The 13465-nt window shown below is 38.2% G+C and overlaps 1 protein-coding gene across 1 annotated transcript; it reads right to left on the reverse strand.

Annotated features, from left to right (window-relative positions):
• Positions 1-8052: 8052 nt before the first annotated feature.
• tmem208 (transmembrane protein 208) lies at positions 8053-11749 on the reverse strand. The gene is made up of 6 exons (XM_079340183.1): positions 11525-11749; positions 10522-10617; positions 10251-10310; positions 10021-10157; positions 9514-9598; positions 8053-9379 (listed from the first exon to the last, which is right to left on the reverse strand). The coding sequence occupies exons 1-6, from the start codon at positions 11528-11530 to the stop codon at positions 9242-9244; spliced, it is 522 nt and encodes a 173-aa protein (XP_079196309.1). The 5' UTR covers positions 11531-11749; the 3' UTR covers positions 8053-9241.
• Between the last annotated feature and the right edge of the window lie 1716 nt (positions 11750-13465).

The raw sequence follows: 13465 nt of genomic DNA on the forward strand, positions 1-13465 counted from the left end.
AATAATACAAGCCCTAAAAACTCAATTATCATTTTCAAAAAATCTAAAAATTGGTTTTGTATTAATGTTGATGCTAAACTAAGCTAAATGAATATACTTTCAGCATGAACTTTTAAAACCAAAATCACATTTTCAACCAGGCTGTAAACATGCTCTCAAAACCGGCATTTTTTACATCGGCTTTGTATCGGTCTTTCAGGGCTTTTGGAGTCCACCTCAATTGGACAGTCAAGAAACTGCAGTTTTTTTGCACTTCCACATGGGCTCCTGAGATTACCACATGGTGCATATGAGCTTAGCTTTGCATAGGAACAGCAGGAAAAAGCTGATTGGATTCTGTCCAATTTTAGAACAACCCAAACACCAATGACTCTAAAAATCATAAAAAATTAAATGCTTTTACATTTATCATATAAACTAGATACTTCAAGACACATCACTCCTTTTAAATATGCTTTGGAAGTACTAGTTGGCTGAGCCTTGACATTCAAGCTACTAACTGATGGAATGAATCTGAGATAACCATATTTACCAAAATGTTTAAAAAATTCCTTTATTTTATTCAGATAAAGGTTACAGCAGGGACATCTAACAAATCATATTAGACACAACAGGAAACAGTAAGCCTGGCTTCACCGACCGACAACACAGAAACAAATCAAATCTCTCAAACTGACACATTTTTTGGGGTCCAAGACAATGAAACAACAAATACACAACCTCCTTATCAGCGGGCTTCAGAGAAGATGAAATGCAGTTTTTTTTCTCCCTGTTGTCTTAATGCTGAAATCAGCTAATTATTTAATTCTTGATTGAAGAAGGATGCAAGTGTGAGCCTAGGGATGCTACAGTGTCCCGCCACATGTTATAAGCTTGAAATAAAGAAACAACTATCTTATCTCCTATAAAACAAGAATCATCATACCAGTACCACTTCAGTTAAAATATGAAAGTGATATTGATCTTTCATCTCGGCAGGAACCTCACACCTCAAGAGAGCAAAAGAAGTCAAGAAGCCGCCTGCACTGCCCGCCTTGTTAACAGATCTCAGTCCAGCACACACCCATGCCTGGTCGTCTGCTGGACGCCTGGCTCCAGAGAGGGCGTAATCAGGCCTTGCTCTCTGCCCTGTTACTCACAGTTCAGTCCTAATGCCTCACTATTTCTTTGAAACAGCACTCAGCTACTCTTTAAATGAATGTCCATGCACTTTTTTTTTCAGGGGCCACATATTTATTTATTTTTTATTTTCTCTATCTTTGTGGGTTGGGCTCTCGTGCTCAGCTCTGATGCTAGGCGAGCCGCTGGCTGCACAAGTTAGATCATTAATCACTCTTCTCGTCTTCCCCTCCACCCCTTGTCTTGTCTCCCCCTCCGAGAAACAGAGTCACTAATTAATGGAAAGCACTTTATGACAGAACACAGGGGTTTCCTGGAAATTAACAATTAATCTCGACTTCCATTATAGGTCTAATAGCATGAGGTGGGCGGGGACGGATAGGTTTTGAAATGGTTGAAATGGGTGATGGCAGCAACACAACTCAAGAAACAATGACTGCATAAAAGTGTGTTAAATCTTTTCAATATCAACACAGGCATTGGGTATGTTAACACTTGTTAAGGTTTATAGACTCATTACATTCAGTTGCAGGAGTTTGTCTGACCTCATGCACATGACATTTTAACCATGCCAGATTTCTCTGAATAACCATTTTACAAAACTGCTGCATGGCATAAAGAGATGCTGGAGAGGAGCATAAATTCATCTCATCTTGACATTCACCTGTTGGTTCATTGGAAAGATGGCTAACACACTCTTTCCTTTCGCTAAATATTGCCTTACAGTTAAATGTGATTTTAAATGATTACAAATAGCATTTATTTTGGCAAATATTCACATTATAGCATCGTATAGCAGACTCTGTTGTGAACAGCCAGATCAGGAGGAAGACAATTTGGGAATGGGACAAAATTCAATGTGACGATTAATCGAGGCCATGGCTTGTGTGATCCATTCATAGAATACCTGGTACAATTAATGGAAATTAGTTTGTTTATATTATTGTTAAATATGACAATTTGAAGAGATTTTTTTGAAATTCTACTTTCTTTGTCACTACTTCATCACTCCTTATGGTGGCGCTTATGACATGAATGTAGGTAATGTGAAGAGGAGATAAACGGCGGAGAAGTGCAGGAGGTCAGAGAGAGGTGAAAAGAATTTAAGAGATTAGGGTGATAAGACGGTCAAACTGACTAAATGCAGAGCAGTAATACATCTAACGGGCAGTTTACCGGTTAAAAGGATATTATATAGCTATACAGCTATCATCATAGATCTTTTATTAATTGTAGATTTTTGGTCTTGTGATATTGTCTTTATTGTTGGACAAACGTATGCTATACCATCTATTGTCTTTCTGATTCAGCTCATTCAATACATTTTGAAAACATTTGCTAATTCAAACTCAGTAATTTTACTATATCAGCGTCACAAACTACAAACATTATTACATCTAATCCATGTTGCATAACCTAAGTCAGTGACCAAACTTATTAACCAGAACCACGTCCTTGGATGTGCATAAAACTGGGTCTGATTTTGGTGAAGGCCAAGGCTGTAGACATGATATTTGTACATTTGTTTACTTTCACAGTATTGTATTTTGTTTAGACTTGCATTGGGGGGAACAGTATCTAAGAACACGAGGAAGGAAATGTGATGGAAACAAAGGAAGAGGAAGGGAACCCAGTGTGATGGAGCCGTCCCTCACTGGTCCTGGTTCAGCTGGAGTCATGTGGACAGTGGCGCCACCACTGCAACTAATGGCTGTGGTTATTCACAGAAGACCTTTTATTTATTTATTTATAATGAAAGCTCAAACAAATCAGGAAATTACAAAATGGGGTGAGGATTGATGTAGCCTTTTTAAGTTGTTACTCAAATTCCAAATTAGACGCCAACACTCACAGACGTTGAAGAATTTAGATCTAAAAAGGTTTCAAATTAGTGTGTGCAAAGCATCACTGAATCATTTAGTTAATATAAGATAATATTAAGCTAATATAAGAAAAGTTGTGTGCTTCCTTTCTTAAACATGTTGGAAGTTTGTGCATCTATTTGAGAATGTACAGATGGGAAAAACGTGTGTGTGTGTGTGTGTGTGTGTGTGTGTGAGAGAGAGAGAGAGAGAGAGAGAGAGAGAGAGAGAGAGAGAGAGAGAGGGAGTGAGAGAGAGAGAGAGAGAGAGAGAGAGAGAGAGAGAGAGGGAGAAAGAGAGATATTTAAAGCCCACGGATATTTTTGAATTGGGATGTTATTGGTATATTCTAGCAGTTATAAAAGCTCCTGTAAATAACCTGAAGGTTAAAAAAACAAAAAAGCAGGATTGACAACACACACAGATTTGACAGAAAACACATTGAACCATGCAGTGTCAAAGAACCTAATCTGGAGAGTATTTGATGTTAGTTTTTACAGAGTTTGTGAATGCGTCACATCCCTCGATACACCCTTTGTGTTTGATTTAGCTCCAGAGCGTAACATCAATCAATTACTTGAGGTTTCTGTGCATATTCAGATCTGGGAGTTTGTTCTTCAGTTAACTCAAAAAGAGAATAGCATGTTCTTTTCTCTAAATCAAGAACACAATGTGCCTAATTTAGTCAGTGAGATGGACGTTGCATGGGGTTGCATGCTAGAGTCACCAAACTGAACTGCACAAAGCAGGACTTTAAAGCTTTTTAAGTTTGTGAGCTTCGTAAAAGATTTGGCAGACAGCAATGACTAACCTATCGATGATGTTCCCATTGAGTCTACGTTAAATTGCTGGAGTTTTCTTTACTGATGACTACATTCAGAGGAATTTCCTGTTTAATTTCAGCTCTGCCAGCTGATTTTTGTTTTAATGCCTGACCATAAACATCATGGGGCACTCAAAGTGTGTTCAAAGACGACGTTTAGAGATTTTCCCTGAATGACATCACAAAGGGCAGTAACCCTACCACAGGTAGTTATTTTGACAAACAACTGAACAAAAATATGTTTTGGCCTACAGGTCCGCTACCTGCATAAAATTGCCATATTGTTGTCTCAATATGAGCATTGCAAAGCACACCCAATGCAAAAGTCTCAAGTACAATTATGTATTATGTAAAGAAGCAATGCTCTTCAATCAGTAAAATGGTAAATGGACTAACAAGAACTGTGGCCAGTCTCACAGATGACTGGAGCAGAGTCTGAAGATTTGAATCAAGAATCCAGAAACATTTTGGATCAAAAATAGATACGTAATCGAATTGTGACCCCAACAATCAAAATCGAATTGAATGGTGTGACACCCAAAAAATATACGCATGCTGACTAGGGCTGGCCCTAGTCAGCATGCATATATTTTACCTATAGATTGTAAGCTTGGGTATAACAGCTGTCCTTTTGATGCAGCCAGATGAAGTTCAGGATAGCTTCAAACTAATCTCAGAAAATTGGGACCAATTTAGCGGTGAAAAAAATGGTATTTGTGTGTCATCTGGATTCAGTTCTGTATGTTGCAAACAAAGGTACAGGCTACACATAATTAACAGCAGCTAGATAAAAAACTTTGAGTTATATGCTTTCTTTTTGCACTTCATTTTTATCGCAATATAAACCAAAATACTCTAATAGTGCATATTGTTCATGTGCAGTGCAGGCCGAGGAAAGGAAGACTTTGAACTGCAATAGAAAAGAACACAGCATTTAATTTAATCAATGTGACAGGAAGTCGCCAAGGACAACTTAAAGGGGGTCATTTATGTGCAGATCATCTATAATGTTAGGACTGATTTTTCTGATTTCTTTTTCTTTTCTTTTTTTTACATCTAACTCTATAAAAAAGTCTTAACCCTAAAATCAATGTAGTAGCCGTGGCACATTAACATTTTTTTCTATTGTTCCAAATCCTGTTCATGGCTTTACTCAATTGGGTGTTTAGTTTGCAGTGTGTGACAAACAGGAACAGATGACAGACTGGCGATGGAGATAGGAAGATGTTAAAAAGAGGAGGGTGGAGTATTTGCCACCAAGTCGAGTGCACAAGATGCTGTCAGACACACACATACACGGCAAATGCTGCAGGAATTCTTGACAGCTTCCTTTTAAGGCTACAGCCTGACCCGCGAATGCTGCCTGTTGGCGTCATCCCTAACCTTAAGGAAAACTTTTTTTAAATAGTTAAAATTAACAGCAACCTCAAACTGTGAGAAGTTTTTGGGTCAGTCATAGTTTGAGTCAAACACGGTCAACACAGAGCACAGATTATAAACTTGAGGCTGACTACACCCACAGTTCAGCCAAACACACTCAGAGAGCTCTGATTCTGTTTACACAAGGGAGGCTAAATGTTCAAGGGAACACACTCTGCATCGTATGTAATTACTTGTGATTCTCTCTCTGGACTTCAAAGTAAGGGGAGCGCAGGAGTTCAAGGGTCAAAGGCTCGCCTGTTGCCCAAATGCCCCTGAATTTCCTGTTTTGTCTGGCCATGGGAGTGTAAAAGGATCTAAAACGTGAGGGCCAAGATCTGCTGGAGCCAATGAGACAATAGGCTCTCCACGGATCTCTATTTTTCTATCTAATTTTGTTTACTTAAAAAGCTATTTTACTCTGAAAAAAAAAACAACCAAAAAAATGTTTTAATCGGTTAGAGGTGGGGGTTATAGCAAGCAAAGCTGCACATAGAGCCCGGAAAATGACCTCAAGTCCCTTATTTCATCTTGTCAGGATGAACCCTTTTTTACTGCCATGGTAAACAAGAACCTCTCTCTCCCACTTTTTTCTCCATCTTAAATCAGAAGCCATGACAGGGGTTATTCCAGGAGATCCTACTCTATTTTATGTTGCACCTTAAAGTAAGAGCAGGGATAATTTGGGGTTATTAAGAAAAGGGGAAAGGCAAGATTGTCTGTGAAAAACCTAAAAACAAGCACAATCATGTGTCCTCTTTCCTGCCTTGAGGGACAGGTTTTATGTGTGTACAAGGGAGTTTCCAAGCAGACTGGAGATAAACATAAATCAAAAATGCCCATTTCTGCACTTTTTTCTGCAGAAAACACAGACCATGTAAGTTTTGAGGGAGAGGGGTTACGTGCAAGTGAGAGGCCACGGTGGTAAATTACATTGCAACATGGTCCCTCTCAAAGCCCACATCTGGGATTGGCCCTGACAACTGGATGCTGTGCTGCTCTAATTTTGGTTACTTTGTGTATAACCCTATAATAGAGACAATATAGGACCACAGGGCTGGAATGAAGGAGGGCAGGACAGAGGCAAAGTAAAAGCAGTCATTTCATAAAAGCTTGCAGGAATAGTGACATTAAAGAAGATCTTAAATTTAGGGAAAAAAGAGGAGCATGGTGGATTAAAGCAAGTGTGGTAGTTGCCTTGCTTTTCTTTCTCCCAGTAGGATTCACGCTGTCACACTTCAAGTCTGCATGTTGCAGCTTGTTGGATGCAACAATAATACTTTGGAGCAGATCAGAGCTTTGGCAGCCCACTCAATCTCTTTGGATTCTAAGCAGGAACATAATCACTGAATAAACTTTGTCCACACGTGATAGACAGCGTAAAGACGCTTAGGAAACTTGATAATAAACAATGCTTCCCCCTCCAGGGCAAGGCTCAGCTTACCGGATGGAAATAGAAATGTTGAAAATACCTGTGGGCCAAGCGGTTGACATTTCTTCAGTATTCAAGGATTAAACTGTCATCTGTGCACTGATACATCAGCTATTATCCAAAATCTCTAATCTCAAATATGTGAGCAGTTTCCATCTCAGATGAAGACCTTTGAAGGGCTGCAAACAATGACTTTAATCTGAAGTTGCACCTTGTTCCTCTACCTCTTATATCACAATCTAATTTTATCAGATTGTTTTCTTGTCATCAATTTACCACCATAACGTGCTTACTTCTCTCTAAAGCCTTAAGCTGCCCATCCATCATGGCAACTACTTTATCACATCTAAAACTGGTTTAATTAAATCCAGATTTGATTACTGGATCATGAAACAAACTATTTTCAGAGAATAAACGTTGATTTTTCTGAGAGGACTCAACCTTAAATCAAAACATCTCACTGTTTGGTGAAAACCACTGTTAGGTGCCTCTTTGTTAGACAACATGTGGAAGTGCATCTATCTATCCATCTATCTATCTATCTATTTATCTATCTATCTATCTATCTATCTATCTATCTATCTATCTATAAACAGTGTTCCTACTTTTTCTTAAATGAAAATAAAGACTGCTAATAGACATTTAAATGTAACCCTGATTTCAGATACAGTTAAAGATTATGTGATCCATGTGGATTGGAACCTCTCTTATGGCAAGCTGAGCTGGAGCTTTGTGGATAGGCCTGGGCTAATCCTATGTTCATGTGCTGCTCGGGTGGTCCAAGTGAGAGTTAGGAAGTCTTTCACTTGGACCAAGATCTCGCCTTTCTTTGGAAACAGCCTTACCAAACGATGAGCTTACAGCACAGGTGCCATACCTTACCTGAGAAACACAACAGAGGTAATTTAATGTACAACGAATGCAGCTCGGTCAGCCAGGCATTGTCTTTGTCCTCCTCTCTTCTCCACTATTGTATTATCATAATGTTATACTGTTTTCTTAAGTTAAGAAGCTGACATTTTCCCATGTGTAATCAGAATTACAAAGTTGTCTCTAATCATTTGATCAGCATTAGCACATTGGAAGGCATGACACTTGTTTTTCATTTTCACGACATTAGAAACGTTTAGACAAAGAAATGTCTAAGTAACATGTTATTTGTTTCCCACAAACAGGAGAACCATGAGGAGAACTTGCAAAGGTGAAAAATCATCGTGGTCGTAACGTCATTACGTCAATACTTTAAGCATCGTGTAAAAACCTGGTAAAAGTAAAAAAAAAAAAGAAAATAAAAAAATAAAACACATTAGTTTCTTCTAAGTTCTTTGCTGTTTTAACCTCTAAAACCTCCAGACAAAAATGACCCCAGTACGCTTTTAATACTTAAAAAAAAAAAAAAATCAAGGGTTATGTTGTTTTCAGGAATCAACTCATAATGCAACTTGTGTCTTTGAAAACACGTTTATAGTTCGAGACTTAATTCAATAATTAAGATTTACAAACCAAATTTTAAAAAAAAGCTTGTTTGATTTGAGATAGAACAAGATTTAAGCGTGCAGCTCCTGGTTACTCTCAGACTTTAGCATGAAATGCTCCAATTTGTTGCTCCAGTTTTTGAATGAGGATGAATAATTTCAAATGTTTCATGTCAGTGCAATCTCTCTCACACTCCTGGCCTCCCAAATATTGCCTCCAGAGAAATGCAAAGAAATCTAACTACCTAGCCCTATGGCAAGATCTGCTGGAGCCAACAGGCATAATTTGAAAAAGTAGACACCCCTCACCTCTTATTCATTTGATTTCACTTAACTCTTAAGAGCATATGCATTGAACTCCTTCCTTTCTTAATCATTGTCATTTCAACTACAAAAAAATATGTTCAATGTCTTTGTTTGCTGTTTGTATAGTTATCTTCCTTTGTTGTACGTTTTTTTCTTTGTCTGAACTGTTGTACTATCTTTACTCATTATCTCTCTTTTTTTCCCGATCACATTTTTAGTCAGGTTACTGTAGCTACAGCTCAAATAAGCAGATCATTTGCTGACAACAACAATTATCTTGAAACTCCAAACAGTCTGGAAGAAATGTTTTATTGCAAAAATGTTCCTTTTACTCTTAAAACGTGTAAAACGTGTTTAACGTGTTAAATAAAAATACAGAGAAAAAGACATGCCATGATGAAAGCTGCACTGACAGACTTTTTCCAGCTAATGATGGTTTGACTCACTTCCAGCACTGCATCACTGGATTGTTGGGGGTTATACTGTATTTGATGGAAATCTTCAGGGGAAATTATGGCAAAATTGTGCAACAAAAAAACTCTTCGAACTCTGCATGAGTATAAATGATATTTGGGCCGTGACATTAACTTAATAGGGAACATTTAATTTGATGGTTTTAGAAGAAAATTACATTATAGGAGTAAAGCGGAAAAGAAAACAAACATGGAAAAAAAAATTCCACAGTATTAAGTTTAAACTAACTTTAACTTAATAACAGAATTTCTTCTTGAATAACTTATGAGATTCCTGCTGTCTGTATATCAGATTCCAAGTATAAAAATACTGCTCTGTCTGCTCTGCAGCATCAGAATCTCTTCATCTGTCTGCGCTCTTGTCTTCTTTGCTTCTTCTCATTCACTTCCTCAGGTGCCGAGGGGCTTTCTGCCATAAACCAGGGGCCCAGAAAGTTTACCCACAGCAGGTGCACGGCACGCGCGGGAGCCTGACACACACACACACACACACAGAAGACAGGATCAAATTATAAGACATAAAGAATCAGGTAGGAAAATAAAAGCCATCCCAAAGGATACACCATCAAATATGGCTTACAATATATTCTAAAAAAGCTCTTACCAGCAGCCAAAGATACCAAAAATAAGAGGAGATTACACTGAGGACTTGTACTATGGCTGTGAGCAGGATTACGTCTTTCAGGTGCCTAAAACAAGAACGCACAGACAATTATTTAGCAATAACAAATCAATTTTTCCGATGCATACTGAAAAAAACACAGGTGATTAGGGGAGACTGAATGTGGGGCACCATGAGCGGAGGTTATGTCCTGCAAGCAGGTGGTTCAAATCTCACCTGTGATATACCACTCTCTCTCTGATTTACAACGTTATCCACTCTCCTATCTCTCTAATAAAGCCCCAAAAAATATTTTAAAAAAAAGGAGAAACTGAATGTATACAGATGAGAGGTAGCCAAACTATCAGCACAGGTATCAACACCAGGAGAGCAAAGTAACAATTGAAGGCAGCCCTGAAATGACATTTCGGTGTATGCACACCGACCAGTTTAAATATAGGCTGATGCATTGTTTTAAAGTGTACATAGACCTAACATGGAGTTACTTACTCTGCCATTCCCTGCTCCATGTTTAAGTCTATTCCTCCATCCAGGAGACTTCCATCCTCAGCAAACGCGGGCTTGGCCATCGCTGACATGGAGCGGTAACTCCCGACATACACTGCTAGTGCGAACATGAACAACAGCTGCAGGGATACAAGGTTTAGGAGCAGTCAGGTAAGTGGTGTAACAACATATTACTACGCATATAAACATCTCAAAATGAAACACTAACTCACCCATGTCCAAAATGTAGATGAACTGTAGAAAACCAAAAGATTTACAGCAGCATAAATCGCCTGTGGAATAGCATTTTATTACTAAAAGTGGAATAGAATCTGGAGCCATTTTGCTAAAAGAAAGTTTGAACAAGTATACAAAACCACGATGCCAATGGAATAAAGTTCACACAGGAAATAAATCATTGATCTGATGTTTATATCACTCAACTCTAACATTCAACGACTGCAAGGTCAATCTTATCAGTTCAAAACATGATAATGTCCTTACATTAGCTCCGAGGATGACGCGTGTGTAAAACTTTAGCGTTGCCTCATTCTCCTCATAGATCTGCTTCTTTCCTTTTGTGCCAACCTTACCTTTGGGCTGTAGGGCAAAAACAAATAAAGAATGGACCGGCATTAGCAAAATCAGACTGTATCTCAACAATATCAACCAATCAAAGCTTTCTCAGTCAGTTTAGTAAGTGTGAAAAAACTCCGCTGAAATGCCATTTTGTGTGTTAGTTGATCTGACATCTTACTTCATATCTCAAATTATACACAGGTAATAACAAAGACACCTCCCTTAATCTGCAAACCTGAGGATTTATGAATGTCAACCTGCTGAACATCCCAGAATTTACAAATATAAATTCTCAATGTAAACAGAAATCCGGCCTATAAAATAATGGCACATGGCAAAATAAATCCAAACTTTAGGATCGCTCCATATTCACTTGTTTTAACACAGAAAAGTTTGAAAAGAGCAACAGTCACAATTTTTTTAAGTGCAAGTTTGTTTCCCCCTTTATTAGATACAAGTGTTTTTTTTTGTTTTTTTTAATCTGTGTTCATTTTTTCAATAAGTTGTATAGCAGATTGAGTTTACATTGTATGCAATATGCTATACAACGATGACTGCATTTAATTTAAGTTATATTCAAGGGTTAATGCTGAACAAATCAAATCTTAGACGTAACGATTTTCAGGAGGTCATCAACACGTCTGAATAGATTTACACCTTATATCCAGGAAGTAATAATTTAGTTATAGATTACTGTATGCCACTTTTAAATTACCAAAAATGAGATATTACTTTATCAGAACAGCCTCAATGTAAACTCTCGTACTTCAATGTTGTTGTCTTTATTATTATTATTTCCAATTCCAAAATAGATGGGCAGCTTTTTCTGCAAATATTTTTACTGCAATTTGGTCAACTTGCACGACATAAATGAAGTGTTTTACATGAGTGTGTCAGTGTTGCAGCTGCATGTGTTTGAGTCTCTCACCGCCATGGGCTCTCTGTTGATCTCTCTGCGTGTTCTTTCACATCGACCTGTAGCCCGACACTGTGCTTTTTTTCCTCCGTTTTATTATATTACTGCATTAAAAAAAAACAATCTCAAAAGCCTCTCTGCGGTGTGATTTCTTGTTACACATCAGCATTTGGCATTTCTTGCAGTCAACATTTCCGGCGCATGAACTTAACGTCACCATCTCGTCATCAGCTTGCGGTAGCTTTAAAAGGTGGTGCCAAGATGCCATCTTCTGGTCATTTCAAAAATAGAATTTGAGTAATAAAATAGGCCTACAGCTACAGTCTGAATAATGTGTTGCATACTTAAAAAGGTATTATGGTGCAAAAGTCCTGTGCACCTGTGACATTTTTCTTATAGTCACAGAAAAAAAATGCATCCTTGCAGATTTGTTTTCTCTTCTGCAAATCACAAATTCTTTAACTTTTTTTTGGTTTTCCAACCACTTCCCCCTAAGAGGAAGTTGAATGCATTTTGTCAGGAAAAGTTGGAACAAAGAAGGGCCATAGACATGTATTTTTTTATACATTATGTTACATGTATTATGTCTTATACATAGACTATGGGCCTACCAACCAAGTCAATACCCAGGAAAGACAAGCGACTGGAAGAGGAAGACAATGGAGCTTCTGGGACTGAACGAGGTATACTGAGGCCCACGTGGGTTAGAAAGAGGCCCGGCAGACTAAGAATAATTTGCTGTAAATAACAGAGCTTTAAAGCACTTCCACATCAGTTTCAGCTTCTGCAGTTAGAAGTTCAGGTCAGAACAACTGCACTACCTGAACCTCCATCCTCAGTTTTCAGACTCTGACCCATCAAATGTGGAGGGCTCAATACTTTACAGAAACAGTTATTGAAGTGGTCATCCTTGTACAATATTTGAGAGTGTTGTCCCCTGAGCTCAGTGGTGATTGAAGAGCCCCCCCCCCTTTTATTTGTCAATAAAAGTCAAGACATTACTTGACTTTTATTGACAAACTTTGGTTTTCAAAGTAAAAATGCATGCAAAGCTTATCAAGACAATGAGGGTGAGTGCTGTTTTTTATATTTTCCCCCCGGGGACAAATGAAATGAAATAAATTGAATTGTCAGATATAGGGCCCCATAAGGGAGGTTTCGTTTACTGTTGTTGCAAAATTTGTATATTTTTGGGTCATTGCATGGTTTTACTTTGTGAGCCCTCAGGGGCCCCCTGATGGTCTGGGACCACAGGCAGTTGCTTGCCTTGCCTTACCTTAAAAATGTGCATCCCGTCAAGACGTTTTCAGGATTCAGGGAAAATCTCTCGAGTCCTTTCAATGTGGAAGCTGAAGGAGGTAGTAAAAAGAATGACATGCCAAAGACTGTCCAAATTGCTCTTCTCTGTGACTGTGAATTATTTGTTTTCATGAATTTTAAATGTTCTATTTTAATATTTCTTTTCTCATGATGCTTTGGATGCTGTAAGCACTTTAAATTTCCTTGTTGTTCAAATGTGCTAGATAAATAAGCTTGCCTTGTACACAATTTGCTTTGTATCACAGTCTGGCCTTGATTGACTCTGGGAATAATTAGACAGGAAGTTTATACCACATTCAAAGTGAAACCATCTCTATCTGTTGTGTTCATGGAGACAAGAAGCCTTATCGAACAGCTGACGTGTACTGGAAGATCAAACTTTGCCTTTTGATGCTGTCCTAGGAAAGAGACCTACCACTTATTTTTTGATTTGTTGGAGCCAGAATAAAGCAGAAAGTGTGATGCTGTGGTGACCAGAACGGAGGCCAAGCAATCCAATGAGATCTCAGCAATTCTCAGTGCCCTGCTTCAGCATTGTCTTTGACGTCTTTGAAGGTGTGGGCGTTTCCCTTCTCCAAAACATGCTTTTCCTTTCTGGTTAAAAAAAAAAAAAAAAATCACCCATGGTTAGTG

This window comes from Symphodus melops (genome assembly GCF_947650265.1).
Source record: "Symphodus melops genome assembly, chromosome: 3".
NCBI lineage: Eukaryota > Metazoa > Chordata > Actinopteri > Labriformes > Labridae > Symphodus > Symphodus melops.

Bases quoted from the DNA above. Each gene is read 5' to 3' on its own strand.
- tmem208 (XM_079340183.1), bottom strand. The intron at 10,311-10,521 runs GTAAGGACATTA...GCTATTCCACAG, and splicing joins GCGTCATCCTCGGAGCTAAT to GCGATTTATGCTGCTGTAAA. The intron at 10,158-10,250 runs GTGAGTTAGTGT...GTATCCCTGCAG, and splicing joins CATCTACATTTTGGACATGG to CTGTTGTTCATGTTCGCACT.